Consider the following 15,790-nt stretch of genomic DNA (forward strand, 5'->3'; position numbering starts at 1 on the left):
CCCTTATATAAAATTACTATTGAGAACTAACAATACTATTCAAAAATTGAGGTCTAAACTGATTAGGATATCTTTTATGTTGCAAAACACAAAACCTGGTTAAAAACAAAAATATTTTCAAACTTTTAGAAACCTAAACTAAAAAACTGTATATTGTGGTCACCCTGTATATTCAAAACAGAATACAATTTTTAATACAAAAAGACGGAAAAAAATGGTCCATGATGATTAAAATGTATGAAAAAAATGTGCAATAATTTTGATATCGTAAATTTTATTTAATACAAAACACCAACAATTATTTTTAAAATAATAAATATGTAATAATTATTAATATTTATAAATATTTACGAAATAATTACAAAAACAAAATTTTTAATAAACACATTGGTTTTTAAAGATCTACGATTTATAATTATATATACATTTACTATTTTCATAGAAAAATCATTTGATAGAACATTTTTTGAGTAAATCAAAATATTTTTCTTATACAGTGAAACCTGCTTAATTCGAACTTCACTCATTCGATTCGAAAAATTCGAATTCTTCTTTAATTCGAATTTTTATTCTGGTCCCTAGCATTTTCTATAGAAGTAATGGTAAAAAGTCGTGGATAATTCGAACTTTTCTGCCAGAAAACTTCTACCAGAACTTTTCTACTTCAAGTTAAAAATGCCAATTTCATGCTGGAAATTTCGGCGAAAACAGGTAGTAAGTACTCTTTCTTGTCCTAACGTGCGACTTGTTTATTCACACCAAGGCATTCAAGGCTATTGTACATTGCATGGTACAATGAATACTCATTGTACCATGGTACATTGTACCTGGCAGCTAAATTCTCCCCCACCCATCACGCTCCTTTAGTTAAGATGCGTTGGCGTTGCAATCACTGCAAATCACGTCAGTATGTCACTTCCTATTGAGCGAATATGTCGTCGCATGGTAAACTTCGAACATACAAAACTTTGACGTTATCGGAAAAATAGCGGCAATTAAAGAAGTAGAAAAGGGAACGAAGAAAAAATCTGAGATTGCCAAGGACTTTGGAATTTCTCCTAACACATTATCCACCTACTTAAAGAATAAAGAAAAACTTCTCAACAGTTTAAGTGAGTGCGGTAAAAATCAAAAAAGGTTAAGGGAGTCATAAAATCCAAATTTAAACAGTTGTTTTAAAATGGTTCAAACAAGCCAGAGATAAGAGGTTCCCGTAAGTAGTCCCTTACAAGAAGCAAAGCTGAACAATTTGCTATTGAAATGGGGAAAGACACTTTTAAGGCGAGTACAAGGTGGCTCTACGGCTTCAACAAGCAACGAAATTTCGTTAAAATCCATTTGTCGAGAAAGTAGAGCCGTTAATCAGCAAGAAGCCAACCAATGGGAAAAAATTTGGAGGAGATGATTCAGGATATAGATGAAAGAGATATCATCAATGTTGACGAAATGGGTCTTTTTTTTAAATGCACCTCCTTTTTTTAAAAGACTGCCTCTACTGATGACTGGCAAGTCGGCTAATCCGCGTTGTTTTAAGAACGTCAAGTCAAAACCCGTGGAATGTGTGAGCAGCGCAAGATCTTGGATGACTAATAATCTTCTCGAGAAATGGCTGAAAAAATTAGACAAAAAGTTTATAAAAAAAAAGTTATTTTGTTTATTGACAACTGTAGGTCACACACTATCCCACTGATGAAAAACGTAAAAGTTAGTTTTTTTTCTGCTAACATGACTTCAGTTCTCCGGACTATGGACCAGGGTGTCACAAAAAAATTTTAAACATTTTTACAGACGTTTTTTGATTGAAACATTGACGGAAGATTGGACCTCCCATAAAATAAAGTTAGACATTCTACCAGCATCTCGAATGTGTAAGAAAGCTTGGGACAAGGTAACATCCGAAACGATCAAAAACTGTTTTAAAAAAGCAGGGTTCATAAAAAAGAAGAAGAACGCATATGACACTTTAACAGAAGAGCTCCGTTTAGTTGACTGCTGGGGGGAAATTATTGCTGATCCTGCCATCTCTTATGCAGATTTTGTCAATGTGGATGAAGATGTTGCAGTATGTAGTAAAATAACCGATGCAGAGATCATTGCTGAAGTTCTTAAGGACAATGATGAAAAATAAGAGAGTGATGAAGACGACGCGTCATCAGTTGCGGGAGAAATACATGTTCCGAGTGCGACCGAAGCAACAAACCATATTACGCAACTTAGACGGTACTTTGAAAGTAAAATTTTTAGTTCACTGAACATCTTAGAATCTCTTGTCATTACCGAGAAGCTAAATTCTAAAAAGCAGCTAAAAATTTTGGATTTCTTTGGCAAAAATTACTGTGTCTTTTTTTATTAATTGCAACAAATATGTATTTTTATTTTCAATAAATTATTTGAGAAAAAATGTTTATTGTTTTAATGATGCAATTTCTCCAATTTCTCATTGGACATTTTTTATCAGCCGATTGTATCCAGGGCCGCCGCTACCATGTGTGCCAAGTGTACATCGCACACGGGCGGCCAACAATAGGGGCGGCCAAAAGCAGTAAACTGATGATAATACTTTTTTAAAACGAAAATAAATTCAAATAATTAAATAGTAATAATTCAGATAATTCTGTGAACTCTAATATTCCAAACAATAATAATTATTCAGTACGTCATAATACTTAAATGCATTTCATTTATCATGTATAATTCTTTTTTTCATCCTAATCTAAAAAAAATGTCAGAAAATATTATTTATTGTATGAACTGCCTCCCATTTGCAGGTACAGTCATAAAGTAGTTTCGGGAATACTTTTTAATTCAAAGCAGCTGGCGGCTTTCGGACTTCAGTTATTTAAGATTTCACACGTAGATACTTTACAAGAATTTAGGCATGTGATTGTAAAGTTTCTGTTATAATATTGTTCCTATGGTTATGTTTATAGATTGGTTATTATGTCTTATGTTCAGTCTTAGTTGAGAATTCGATGAATTTAGACACGCTTTTGATAAACGGTTTTGTTTGTAAAATATAGTAGTGTACTCGTTTGTTTGGCACAGTAGGTACTGTATTTCGAAGTAACGTTGAGATCAGAGCAATTTTATTCGTATACGCGTTACGGCTACATATTATTTGGGAAATCATTATTTGGATAACTTATTTGCAGTGTTTTTGGATTTATTTTGTTAAATTCGCCCGGCTTCGTTCTTAAGTGATAATTTCAAAATGTCCGAAAGAAAAAGAAAACGACTTTTAGGTTTTTAATATAGAAAAATAAAAGAGGCAAAAACTGAGGAGAAAAAAAACTTAGCGGTGCACTGGAATCATTTTTGATGAAAAACATACATGAAAATATAGAAGACTCGGATATAAATTTAGAACCCTCAACTTCAAGCGAAGTTCAAACCGTAGAAAAAAGTACCAAACAATTGAATATTCCTGCGGATAGAGACGGATGATTTGATGACAATAATAGCGATAGTGCGAGTGCTGACGCTGAAACGCCTGAACCTGAAACCACCAACCAAGACAGAACAATTAATGTTCCAGTTAATCTAGATTGCAGTGTAGGAAGCTCCAGCATATACTTGGTTTCAGATGATCCCGGAAAATGGCCTGCAAATAAGAATCCAAGTGAAGTTCAATTTGTTGTTGAAAATTTTCCTCGGCAAATTACAAAAATTAACTTCTCCAGAGATATAAATAATAGGAAATTTTCAGAAATTTATTATTATCGCACATTACCTAATCAAGACCAAGTTCATCGCCCATGGTTACTTTACTCATTATCACTAAATAGTGTTTTTTGTGCACCTTGTAAACTGTTTTGTTGTGATGAAAGCAGCAGACAATTACTTAGTGGAATTAATGGGGTAAGAGACTGGCAACATTTAGCTAATATTTTAAAAAGACATGAATCCGGTGCAGCTCATATAAAATATTCTCAAAAACTGTTTAAACTATCTACAACATTAAAAAAAGGATTAAAAGTTGACTCTGCTCATCAAAAATTATATCAAATGGAGAAAAAACATTGGGGCGCACGTAGAACAAATAACAATTGTAGTAAGATGTGTTTCTGCATTCTGTAATGTTATCTATAGAACATGAAGTGTGTGCGACATTGGACATTAAAGATATTGTCAAAAAGTTTTCCGAGACGAAAGCCCGAAAAGTGCGCTTTTAGTTTTTTATGGACCTTTAAATTAGGATATTAGGATGGGATATTAGGATATACATTAGGATAATATATGGACGTTGGATCATGGAGATTAGTCTAAATGTTCAAGTAAGTATTTATCTATTTACAAATTATTATTGTTATATTATGCATCTTCTATACATTTCTTTAAATAATAGTATGTATCTCTAAAGTGTTGGAAGCGGGGCGGCAAATATTAAGTTGCACACGGGCGGCCAATACCTTAGAGGCGGGCCTGATTGTATCGGCCAAGATTTGGCAGAAAATACCAATGAGAACACCTGCAACTGGTAAAAATCGACAATAATTGACAATTTTTTATAGCTTGCAAATGTTTTAATTGGTATATTTGGCCGAATTTTCTTGGCCCATTTTTTTCGGTTGACAAAATTCGTTGAGAATATGAACGAAAACATCAGCAAGCGATAAAAATGGTCAATTATTGTTAATATTTATCGTTTACAGATTTTTTTGTAGGCATCTTTGTTTTTTGTGGATATATTTTTAATTCGAATTTTTGGATAATTTCAATTTTTTTACCGGTCCCCTGAGATTCGAATAATCCAAGTTTCACTGTATAAATATATAAAGAATGGAAATATAGCAGTATTGTTAATATTAATTTAAGAATACTAAGCTTTCTATAGTAAAACTCTATATACAAGCAGTCTTATATTGATAATTTTTTACTTAAAAATCGACTAGACTTCCTTTTGATGCCCGAAGCAGATTATTTAAAGTTTCACTATGGTATTTACTTAAAGTAGCTCGAGGGGTAACAAATAAGTTGATATATTTTGAATTGGAACTAACTTTCACGTGTAGTTTGTTAAAGCTTAAATCAATTAAATTCAGTCCCTTAACATCTTCAAAAGCGTTTTCTTCTACGCTAGAAATCTGGTTTTTGGGCAAACTAATGAAACCGATTTCTGCGCCCTTAAACGTTTCTCTTTTAATGGCCGTTAAGGAGTTGTTGTGAAGTTTTAGTGCTAGTAATTTAACTTTGCTGAATGAATAGGGTGCAATATTAGAAATACTGTTATTGTCGATAATTAATTCTAATTCTTTGTTGATTAGTGTTCCCAAAGAAGCAGGTGTTAAATCGCCAAGTTTGTTGCTTCCAAGATTTAAGTTACGAAGTTCATCTATATCGGCAAAACTGCCGTCTTCGATTTTAGAGATTAAGTTATTAATAAGAGAGATAGATTTAAATGGAACACCATTAAAAACTCCCTTACCAATTTGGACCAACTGATTGTTATTAATAGAAAGCGTAGATATTTTGGAACCCGCAAAATTGTTTGGGTTAAGTACTTTAATTAAATTGTTGTCCAAGTTAAGATCTTTTAAATAATCTAAATGGCTAAATAGATTTGTAATATCTTCAATGCGATTGTTACTAAGATCTAGAGTTTTTAGTCCATTAATTTGATGGAAAGTAGAATCTCCAATTTTACTAATTTGATTTTTATCCAATTTAACAGTGCTGATATTAGCTCCAAAGAAAACTTCTTTTGTGAGAGCACTAAGTGAATTTTCGGAGAGCGTAAAACTGTTTAACACCAAGTCTTCAAGTGCTCCATCCTCAATTTTTGAAATTTTGTTGCTTCCTAAATTTATAGAAAAAAATTTTTTCTTATTAAAGACTGCTTTCTTAATAATTTCAATTTTATTTAATTGTAACTCCAATCCGGCAATAACAATTTCGTCAAATGATTCAGGTTCTACATTAACAATGTTGTTATTATCTAGAAACAAAGTTGTTAGTTGTGAATTTATACCCTTAAGGAATTTTGGTTTTAAATCTCCAATATTGTTGTGTGAGAGAATAATCGAGTAAAGTCCTGGCTGATCAGCTAAAGCGTCGCTGTCTATTAACGAAATGTGATTGTTACTGAGATTCAAATGATTCAAATTTAAGCCATTAAAAGAATTTGATTTTAACTCTGTTATATAATTATTTTGAAGATGTAATGAGTTTAGCCTGGAACCAGCAAAACTATATGGTTCAATAACTTCTATTTTATTGTTGCCTAAATTAAGTTCAATTACAGTATCCAACTTAAAGAATCTTTCTCCAAGATTTTTAATTAGGTTGTTACTCAGTTGAACGTAATATAGACTTGGTATTTGATTTAAGGCATTAACTTCAATTTTTTGAATTTTGTTATTGTTTAAATTTAAGATTCCTACTTTAGTATTATGAAATATACCTGCTGTAATGTTTTCTAGATTGTTGCCGCTCAAGTCTAGACAACGTACATCCAATGTGTCGAAAGCATCATCCTCGATGGTTGAAATCTGATTGTTGGAAAGACCAAGATTCCATAATGATCTACCGTTGAAGACGCCTTTTTTGACGGTTTCAATGTTGTTGTGGTCGAACTCAATTCTATGGATGTGGGCTCCATGCAGCGCACCGGGCTCAATGTCTTTTAATTGGTCATGCTTGAGTTTTAGCTCGGTAATACTCACACCTTCTAATACTCCGCTAGGTAATTTAGGAACGGTTTGGTTTTTAATTTCCACCCCGTAGGTACCATTTAAGATAACACTCTTTAAGTTTTCTATTGATGGAATAACAGCTTCTTCTGATTTCCAAAAATTGGTGTAAACATTTAGTGTAATTTCACTTTTCACGTAGACAAAGAATGCCACAAGCACCATAAGTAACAATTTTGATACCATTGTTACTGAACAAAATTATCAAATCAACTGCTATTTATTTTTTGTGTATGTTCTTTCTCACAAACATCGGTTCAGTACCGACTTGAATGAATTTAGTTTGTAGTTTTAAGTATTGCATTACCTTAACTGAATAATAACTATTATTTGCAATGGTTTATAAAACCAGTGAGTCAGTGCAATTATTCAATTTGCGTTCTAGGAATTACCCATTGATATTAATTTTTAAATGTATTCTCGTATACTAAACTAAGAGATATAAATATGCTACCGTGGTATAGAAACTATGCATAAAAGTTGTTATGTATTTATAATTTTACTTTTTAAGATTTTTTTAAGGCAGAAAAATATTTTTAGTAAATATCCTGTTTTGGGTAAACTTCTATTGTTCAAATTTCATTTATTATTTTATTAATTTTTAACGGGCTGCTGCAAAATAAGATTAACAATGATACAAAAGTTATATTCCAACATAACCTTATATATAAAACAAATTTTCAATGTATACCTGTATAAACAAAAAGTCAATGTATATGCGTGTTAATTCGGACTCGGTGCAAAAAAATCTAGATCTGGATAAATATTTTTTCATCTTAGTGCTCGAAATAAAAGATTATTATATGCATAGTTGGTACTTTGAATAGGAACATAAAAAGTTTGGCTTAATCCTGTTTTACGGAGAGGTACATGCAGACCAACCTGCTCAAGTAGCTGAGGACACAAAACTCTTAATAATTAGAGAATAAGCATCTTTGCATCTTTAGTTAATCGTCGCGTCAGTCGTACAGCGAGAGAATAACAAGATGGGCTTTAATTTAATCATAATTTACTTGAATTAATTCAACAGGTATACTTTCTTTATATGCTACATATTTCAAGAAACTCTGATGGACTCTCTCGATTTTTAATATGTAAATATTATAAGATGGGGATCATACGTAAAACAATACTCTAGACGAGGTCTAACTAAAGAACAGTATAGTTACTTAATGGCTGCATTAGATCGTCCGCAAAAATAAGAGGTGAACTGTGCCGGAATCAGTGGTGTATATATTATTTGATAAATATGTTAAATAACAGGGGTCCCAAATAAGAACCCTGGGGTACTCCTAAATGAACCTTAATCTGACTGGCAACAAAATCCCTGATACGCACAATCTAAACTCGGTCAATCAAGTATGATCTTAGCCATACAAGACTTTGACCACCAGCACCCACTTTTTTTAGTTAAAAGAATAAAATATTATGGTTCACCTGATCAAAGACCTTGGAAAAATCAGTGTATAGTGCATGTACACTTCAACCCCTTTACAAGGTCTTTCTCAGGAAGTTCATAAACACTAATACAGTTGCAAACATTCGGTTGATCTGCTATTTAGACATCCATATTATTGGTCTTCTTCTTCTTAAAGTGCCTATCCGTTCCGGATGTTGGCGATCATCACGGCTATCTTTACTTTATTTATTGCAGCGCGGAACAGTTCAGTGGTAGTCGTGTTATACCACTTTCGTAAATTTTGAAGCCAGGAAATGCGTCTTCTTCCCAGTCCTCTCTTACCATTTACTTTCCCTTGGAGAATCAGCTGGAGAAGGCCGTAACGTTCTTGATTTCTCATTACATGTCCTAGATATTCCAACTTTTTAGTTTTGACGGTCATGAGAATTTCACATTCTTTTCCCATTCTACGCAGGACCTCTACATTAGTAACTCTGTCAACCCAGGATATACGTAAGATGCGCCTATAACACCACATTTCGAAAGCTTCGAGCCGATTCATAGATGCAACAGTCAGTGTTCATGCTTCCATTCCGTAGAGCAGAACTGTGAATATGTAGCAGTTCAATAGACGGCATTTTGTTTTTAATGATATGTCTCGACTGTTGAAAATGGTTCTCATTCTAACGAATGCTGCATTTGCTTTTAATATTCGCTGTTTAATTTCTGTTGAGTGGTCCCATTGGCTATTTAAATTGGTGCCTAGATATGTATATTGCTCGACTCTTTGGATATTCTGTTGGTTGATTGTAAGTTGAGCGTTTCGTATTGGTTTTTTACTAATTGTCATAAATTTGGTTTTCTTTATGTTAAGAGCTAGTCCGTATCTGTTGCTGACTTCTGTTATGCGATTTGTTAATATCTGTAAGTCATTCAGATTATCGGCAAAAACTATAGTGTCATCTGCATATCTAATGTTATGCAACCATTCACCGTTTATTAGTATTCCCTTCGCACAACCGTCTAAAGCTTCCTTAAATACCCATTCAGAATAAATGTTGAACAACAATGGAGACAAAATACAGCCCTGTCGTACTCCACGTTCAATTGCAATTTTATCAGTTAACTGGTCTTCTATTTTCATTTTGGCCGTTTGATTGTAGTAAATGTTTCTGATAATTCTAAGATCTTTGTTGTCAATTCCAATGTCTTGCATTAGAGTCATTAATTTGTCATGTTTTACTCTGTCAAATGCCTTCTGGTAATCTATAAAGCATACGTATATGTCACAATTCACATCCCTGCATCTCTGAAATAACACCTGTACAGCAAAAAGGACCTCCCGTGTTCCCAGAGCATCACGAAATCCGAATTGTGTTCTTGTTAGTTGTTCCTCACATTTTGTATATATTCTTTTGTGAATGACCTTTAGAAATGTTTTAAGTAAATGGCTCATAAGGCTTATAATTCTATAGTCTTCGCACTTTCTCGCATTGGGTTTTTTTGGAAGATTTATAAAAGTTTTTAAAAAAAATTATTGGTCTACTAGCTATTTTTTAAGTCAAGCTTTAAGCTGCTTACATATAAAACATTTAAATATCTTTGGCATTACACTAATTATACTAATGTACCTGTAATTATTTAATAATGAATTATTTCCCGCTTTAAAAATAGGTGTTAAAAAACTATATTTCCAGCACTCTGAAAATTCTCTCTTATTTTGAGGATAGATTAAAAATGTGAAAAAGAGTTCTCCCTTCAACACAGCAGGCAAGGAGTGGTTTCCCCTCCAATAATTTACAAATGACCAAAATCCCTTTAAATTATTTTCTAATGACAAATCTGTTCAATAAATATAATTTTTGTAGCATTCAGCTTTAAACAATGTACTTAGTTAATAAAAAGTAATAATCAATAGTTTTCCTCAAAATAAATTATCCCAATAGAACTGTGACAAAAAATCAGTTATCTTCACATAGTCAGCTGACTTAAAGTCCTTATAGAAACTATGACTAACTAAATCACTATCATTGGGACACCTTTATGTCATCTTGATCTTGATCTTACCAATTGCATTCACAATAGTGTTGGACTAAAACAAATTGTGGTATATACACATACTAGACACAGCCTGCACTGCTTTAACTTCAGATGCTATGGCATTGAGGAATTTTTGTAGGGGCAGCTGGTAGTTTTAATATTTTAATGTAAGGTTATGTCAGCAAAAAAAAAGTAAAACCTCAGCCAAAATTCCCAGTGATATAGTCTGTACATATTGTTAATTTAAATGCACTACTTTTACTAAAGAAAATTTAAAATATGTGAAATATATTGGGGTTTTCAAAACTATACCGGGCAAAAGGAGCATATTTTAAAATTTGCTTAAGTAAATCAATCAAAACGGCTAAAAGTGAGTGATAGCAATCATAATGCTCACAGCATATCAAAGACATAGTAAAAAAAAAATGATAATGGTAACTATGGGGTATGTTCTCAATTTTTACAGAAAACCTTGCATATTTCTAATGGTCAACACAGCGATAAAAAATGCCAGATCTGTTGGCTGCTTTTCTAGAGAGAATAAGAGAGAGAAAAAAAAACACCAGGTAACAAAACTAATAAAAAAGATTTAAGCATGATAAAACAACGCAACAGTAGGTTTCCCGTAATGTAATTCCATTACGTACGTAAATATACTAAATAATTATATTATATATATTTAGACATTATAAAGACAATTTCTGCAAGGACAATAATATAAAAGGAGTGAGTAAAAAAAGACACCGCCGCATATTTTGCAACCACTATAGTTAATCTTTTTTTTATACCTAGAAAAAAATATGTGTGTGACTTCTTAATATAACCACCATAGATTAGTGATCAGAAAATAATAGGTACTGCTTAGCGGTATTTCTAAACGTAAGCCAGGCATTTAATGAAGTTTGGTATAAAGTTCTATGTAAACTAAAACAGAATTTACCAACAAATTACCATACAAGCAAGGAAAAGATGCGAAGAAATTGAGACTCTGCAGGAAAAGTATATAGGAAAGTTAAAGAACTCACAGGGGGACTAAGACGAATTCAGAAAGGAAATATAACTGATTCTGACGGAAACATCATCTTGGAAAAACAGAGTAAAATAAGAACGTGGAAAGAATATCTAGAAAATATCTATATGAAGACCAAAGAGATAACACCTTTGGGCTAGAAGAAGAGGTAAATGATGGAAGAAGAATATTACAACAGGAAGTTTATTCCGCAATTAAAGGATGGCAAAGCATCAGGCCCTGATAATATACAAGCAGAATTACTCAAAATAATGGACAACGAATCATTAGCAATAATCGCAAAGATATTCAACAACATATACAACCCTGGCGAAATACCAACAGAACGGCTGAAATCTGAGTTTCTTGCACTTTCAAAAAAACCAGTAGCCAAAAGAATGCGAAGATACTATAAGCCTCATGAGTCACCTCCTAAAATTGTTTCTAAAAATAATTCATAAGAGAATCTACAAGCTGTGTAAAAGTCAAATTTCAGCCAACCAATTCGGGTTCACAAATTCTGTTGGGACCAGAGAGGCTTTGTTCTCAGTACAAGTCTTATTCCAGAGATGCAGAGACGTCAACTGCGACATATAAGCATGTCTGGTTGATTAAGAGAGAGCGTTTGATCGAGTACAGCACGCCAAGATAATGCAAATACTAAAAGAAGCAGGAATTAATAACCAAGATCTGAAAATAATTAGAAATCTTTACTGGAATCAGACAGTAAATCTCAGAGTTGAAGCTGAACATACTGACTATGTGAAAATCGTGCGCGTAGTGAGGCAAGGCTATATTTTGTCTCCTCTAATTTTTAATCTGTACTCTAAAAGAATATTTATCGAAGCTTTGCAGGAAACTAAAAAATGTATTCTACTAAAAGGTTACCGGCTAAATAACATTAGATATGCAGACGACACCATAGCATTTGCGGACAACTTTCAACACCTACAAGTCCTTATGAACAAAATCACGTACTACAGTCAACAATATGGACTCAATATAAACGTTAACAAGACAAAGCTTATGATAATTAGCCAGAAAAGGATAACAGAAGGTCAACTATACGTCAACCAATCCCCTGTAGAAAGAGTGACGCACTACAACTATCTCGGCACCATAATAAATGAAGAATGGATCAACAACCAGGAGATTAGAGCACGCATCGAAAAAGCTAGATTCACCTTCAATCGGATGGGGGCCTTCTTCAAGAGTCACAACCTCTCTCTTGATACAAAAGTAAGAATACTGCGATGCTACGTCTTATCTGTCCTTTTTTATGGAGTTAAATCGTGGATCTTGAACGAAGATATGTGCAGAAAACTAAAAGCATTCGAGATGTGGCTATATCGGAGAATACTTAAGATCCTATGGACTAACCGAGTTACAAATGAGGAGGTCCTCAGAAGAATGAATAAGAACCGAGAGGTACTGATGGTACGAACCATCAAATATCGAAAGTTACAATTCTTCGGACAAGCCATCGTACAAGGAAAAATATTTGGAAAACGAGGTCCAGGAAGAAGGAGAATATCTTGGTTAAAAAGCTTCAGAATCTGGTTCAATACAGCATATGTTCAGCTTTTCCACGCTGCTGCAGATAAAATAAAGATTGCCATGATGATCGCCAACATTCGTAATGGATAGGCACATCAAGAAGAAAAAGAGATTTTGAACCATTAGAGCATATTCTATGTTGCAAAATAGAAAAACTTCATCAGAGTCAAAAATATTTTCAAACTTTAAGATACCTAAACTAAAATATTATATACTGTTGTCACCCTGTATATTCAAAACTTAACATAATTTTTAATATAAATATATGATGGAAAAAAAAATTCTTGGGAATATGATGATTAATTTGTGTTAAAAAAATGTGCAATAATTTTGATAACGTAATTTTTATTTAATATAAAACAAAACCAACAACACATTATTTTTAAATTAATAGATATGTAACAACTGTTGAAAATATATAAACATCTACGAAATAACTACATAAACAAAATTTCCAACATAGGTGTGAATTTTAAATATTAACAATTTATAATTAAAATAAGAAAAAACGAATATATTTCTAGATACATAATAAAAAAAATTACATTTTTTAAATTACATTTTGCAGGTAAATCAATATATTTTTCTTATTTGAAAAAAACACAGTTCTACAACACTAGAGTAAAGAATTTAAAACAGTATTGGTAATATCTAACAATTTAAGAACACTACGTTTTTTAGAGTAAAAATGTACAAATGTTTAATATACAAGCAGTCTTAGGTTTTTTATCATTTTGTACTTAAAAATCAACTTGAGTTCCATATGATGCAAGAACCAGTTTGCTTAAAGTTTCACTATGGTATTTGCTTAAATCAGCTCCATTGGTAACAAATAAGTTGACATGTTTTGAATTGGAACTTACTTTCACGTGTAGTTTGTTAAAGCTTAAGTCAATTAAATTTAGTCCCTTAACATCTTCAAAAGCGTTTTCTTCTACGCTAGAGATCTGGTTTTTAAGCAAATTAATGTAACCGATTTCTGCACCCTTAAATGTATCCCTTTTAATGGCTGTTAAGGAGTTGTTGTGAAGTTTTAATGAAAGCAATGTAACTTTGCTTAATGAGTTGGGTTCAATATTGGAAATACTGTTATCGTCAAGATTTAATTCTAATTCTTTGTTGTTTAGAGTTCCCAAAGAAGCAGGTGTTAAATCGCCAAGTTTGTTGCTTCCAAGTTTCAAGACGTGAAGTTCTTCTATATCAGCAAAACTACCATCTTCGATTTTAGAGATCAAGTTACCAGTAAGGGAGATATATGCAAATGGAAGACCATTGAAAACTCCCTTACCGATTTGGACTAACTGATTGTTATTGATTGAAAGAGAAGATATTTTAGAGCCTGCAAAGTTATTTGGGTTAAGTACTTTAATTAAATTGTTGTCCAAGTTAAGATCATTCAAGGTATCTAAATGGCTAAATAAATTAGTAATATCTTCAATTCGGTTATTACTGAGGTCAAGACTAGTCAACCCATTAATTTGATGGAAAGTAGAATCTTCAATTTTACTAATTTGGTTTCTATCTAATTTAACAGTAGTGATATTAGCTCCAAAGAATACTTCTTCAGTAAGAGCAGTAAGTACATTTTCAGAAAGGGTAAGACTATCTAAAACCAAATCTTCAAGTGCCTTATCTTCAATTTTCGATATTTTGTTTTTTTCTAAATTTATTAAGTTAAAATTCTTTTTATTAAACACTCCTTTCTTAACAGTTTCAATTTTATTTAATTGTAACTCCAATCCGCTAATAACAATTTCGTCAAATGCTCCAGGTTCTACATTAACAATGTTGTTATTATCTAAAGACAAAGTTATTTGTTGTGAGTTTATACCTTTAAGGAATTTTGGTTTCAAATCTCCAATATTGTTGTGTGAGAGAATAATCGAGTAAAGTCCTGACTGATCAGCAAAAGCGTCGCTGTCTATTGACAAAATGTGATTGTTACTGAGATTCAAAGAATTCAAATTTAAGCCATTAAAAGAATTTGATTTTAACTCTCTTATATAATTATCTTGAAGATGTAATGAGTTTAGCCTGGAACCAGCAAAACTATATGGTTCAATTACTTCTATTTTATTGTTGCCTAAGTTAAGATCAACTACAGTATCCAACTTGGAGAAACTTCTTCCAAGATCTTTAATTAGGTTGTTACTCAGTTGAACGTAAGATAAACTGGGTATCTGATTTAAAGCATTGACTTCGATTTTTTGAATTTTGTTATTGTTCAAATTTAAGCTTGTAATTTTAGTATTATGAAATATACCTGCTGTAATTTTTTCAAGATTGTTGTCGTTAAGGTGTAGATGACTCACATCCAATGTGTCGAAAGCATCCTCCTCGATGGTGGAAATCTGGTTGTTGGATAGATTAAGCTCCCATATAAACCTATCGTTGAAGACGCCTTTTTTGACAGTTTCGATGTCATTGTGATCGAGCTCAATTCTGTTGATGCGGGCTCCCTCCAACGCACCGGGCTCAATGTCTTTTAATTGATCATGTTTGAGTTTTAGCTCGGTGATGGTCACACCTTGTAACACTCCGCTAGGTAATTTAGGAATGGTCTGGTTTTCAATTTCCACCCTGTAGGTTCTATTGAATATAACATCCCTTAAGTTCTCGATTGATGGAATCACTGATTTTTTTGATTTCCAATAACTAGTGAAAACATTTACCGTAATTTCACTTTGCACGCAGGCAGCAAATGCCACTATCACCAAAAATAACAGTTTCGACACCATTGTTACTGACTGACAACAACCAAATTATAAAATCCACTGATATTTATATTATGTAAGATGTTTGCTTTTCTCCCAAATATTCGTCCAGTACCGGCTTGAAATAAAGTTTAATTTTAGGTTATGGTATTATATTACGTTCTTTAAAAAAATAATATCTATTATTTACATTATTATTTTGTAAAATCAATGAGTCACAACGATTATTCTATTTGCATCCTAGGAATTACCCATTTGCATTAATTTTTAAATCTATTTTACTAAACTATACTAAGATATAAAAATACTACCAGGACAGTAAAATAAAAAATTATAACTGCTTTATAACAGAACTAAAAAAAAAAACGATTTAAGCATGTTA

At 32.4% G+C, this 15,790-nt stretch overlaps 1 protein-coding gene across 1 annotated transcript; it reads right to left on the minus strand.

Moving 5' to 3' along the window:
• Window positions 1-392: 392 nt before the first annotated feature.
• Window positions 393-15,487, minus strand: LOC140446144 (uncharacterized). The gene is made up of 2 exons (XM_072538673.1): window positions 13,440-15,487; window positions 393-6,886 (listed from the first exon to the last, which is right to left on the minus strand). The coding sequence occupies exons 1-2, from the start codon at window positions 15,430-15,432 to the stop codon at window positions 4,878-4,880; spliced, it is 4,002 nt and encodes a 1,333-aa protein (XP_072394774.1). The 5' UTR covers window positions 15,433-15,487; the 3' UTR covers window positions 393-4,877.
• Window positions 15,488-15,790: the final 303 nt, after the last annotated feature.

The sequence above is a fragment of the Diabrotica undecimpunctata genome, chromosome 7, assembly GCF_040954645.1.
Source record: "Diabrotica undecimpunctata isolate CICGRU chromosome 7, icDiaUnde3, whole genome shotgun sequence".
Lineage (NCBI taxonomy): Eukaryota > Metazoa > Arthropoda > Insecta > Coleoptera > Chrysomelidae > Diabrotica > Diabrotica undecimpunctata.

Coding starts and splice junctions, on each gene's coding strand:
- LOC140446144 (XM_072538673.1), bottom strand. CDS start 15,432: ATGGTGTCGAAACTGTTATTTTTGGTGATAGTGGCATTTGCTGCCTGC. Junction 6,887..13,439: donor ATATGGAACTCAAGTTGATT/TTTAAGTACAAA, acceptor TTTGATAATTTT/GTTCAGTAACAATGGTATCA.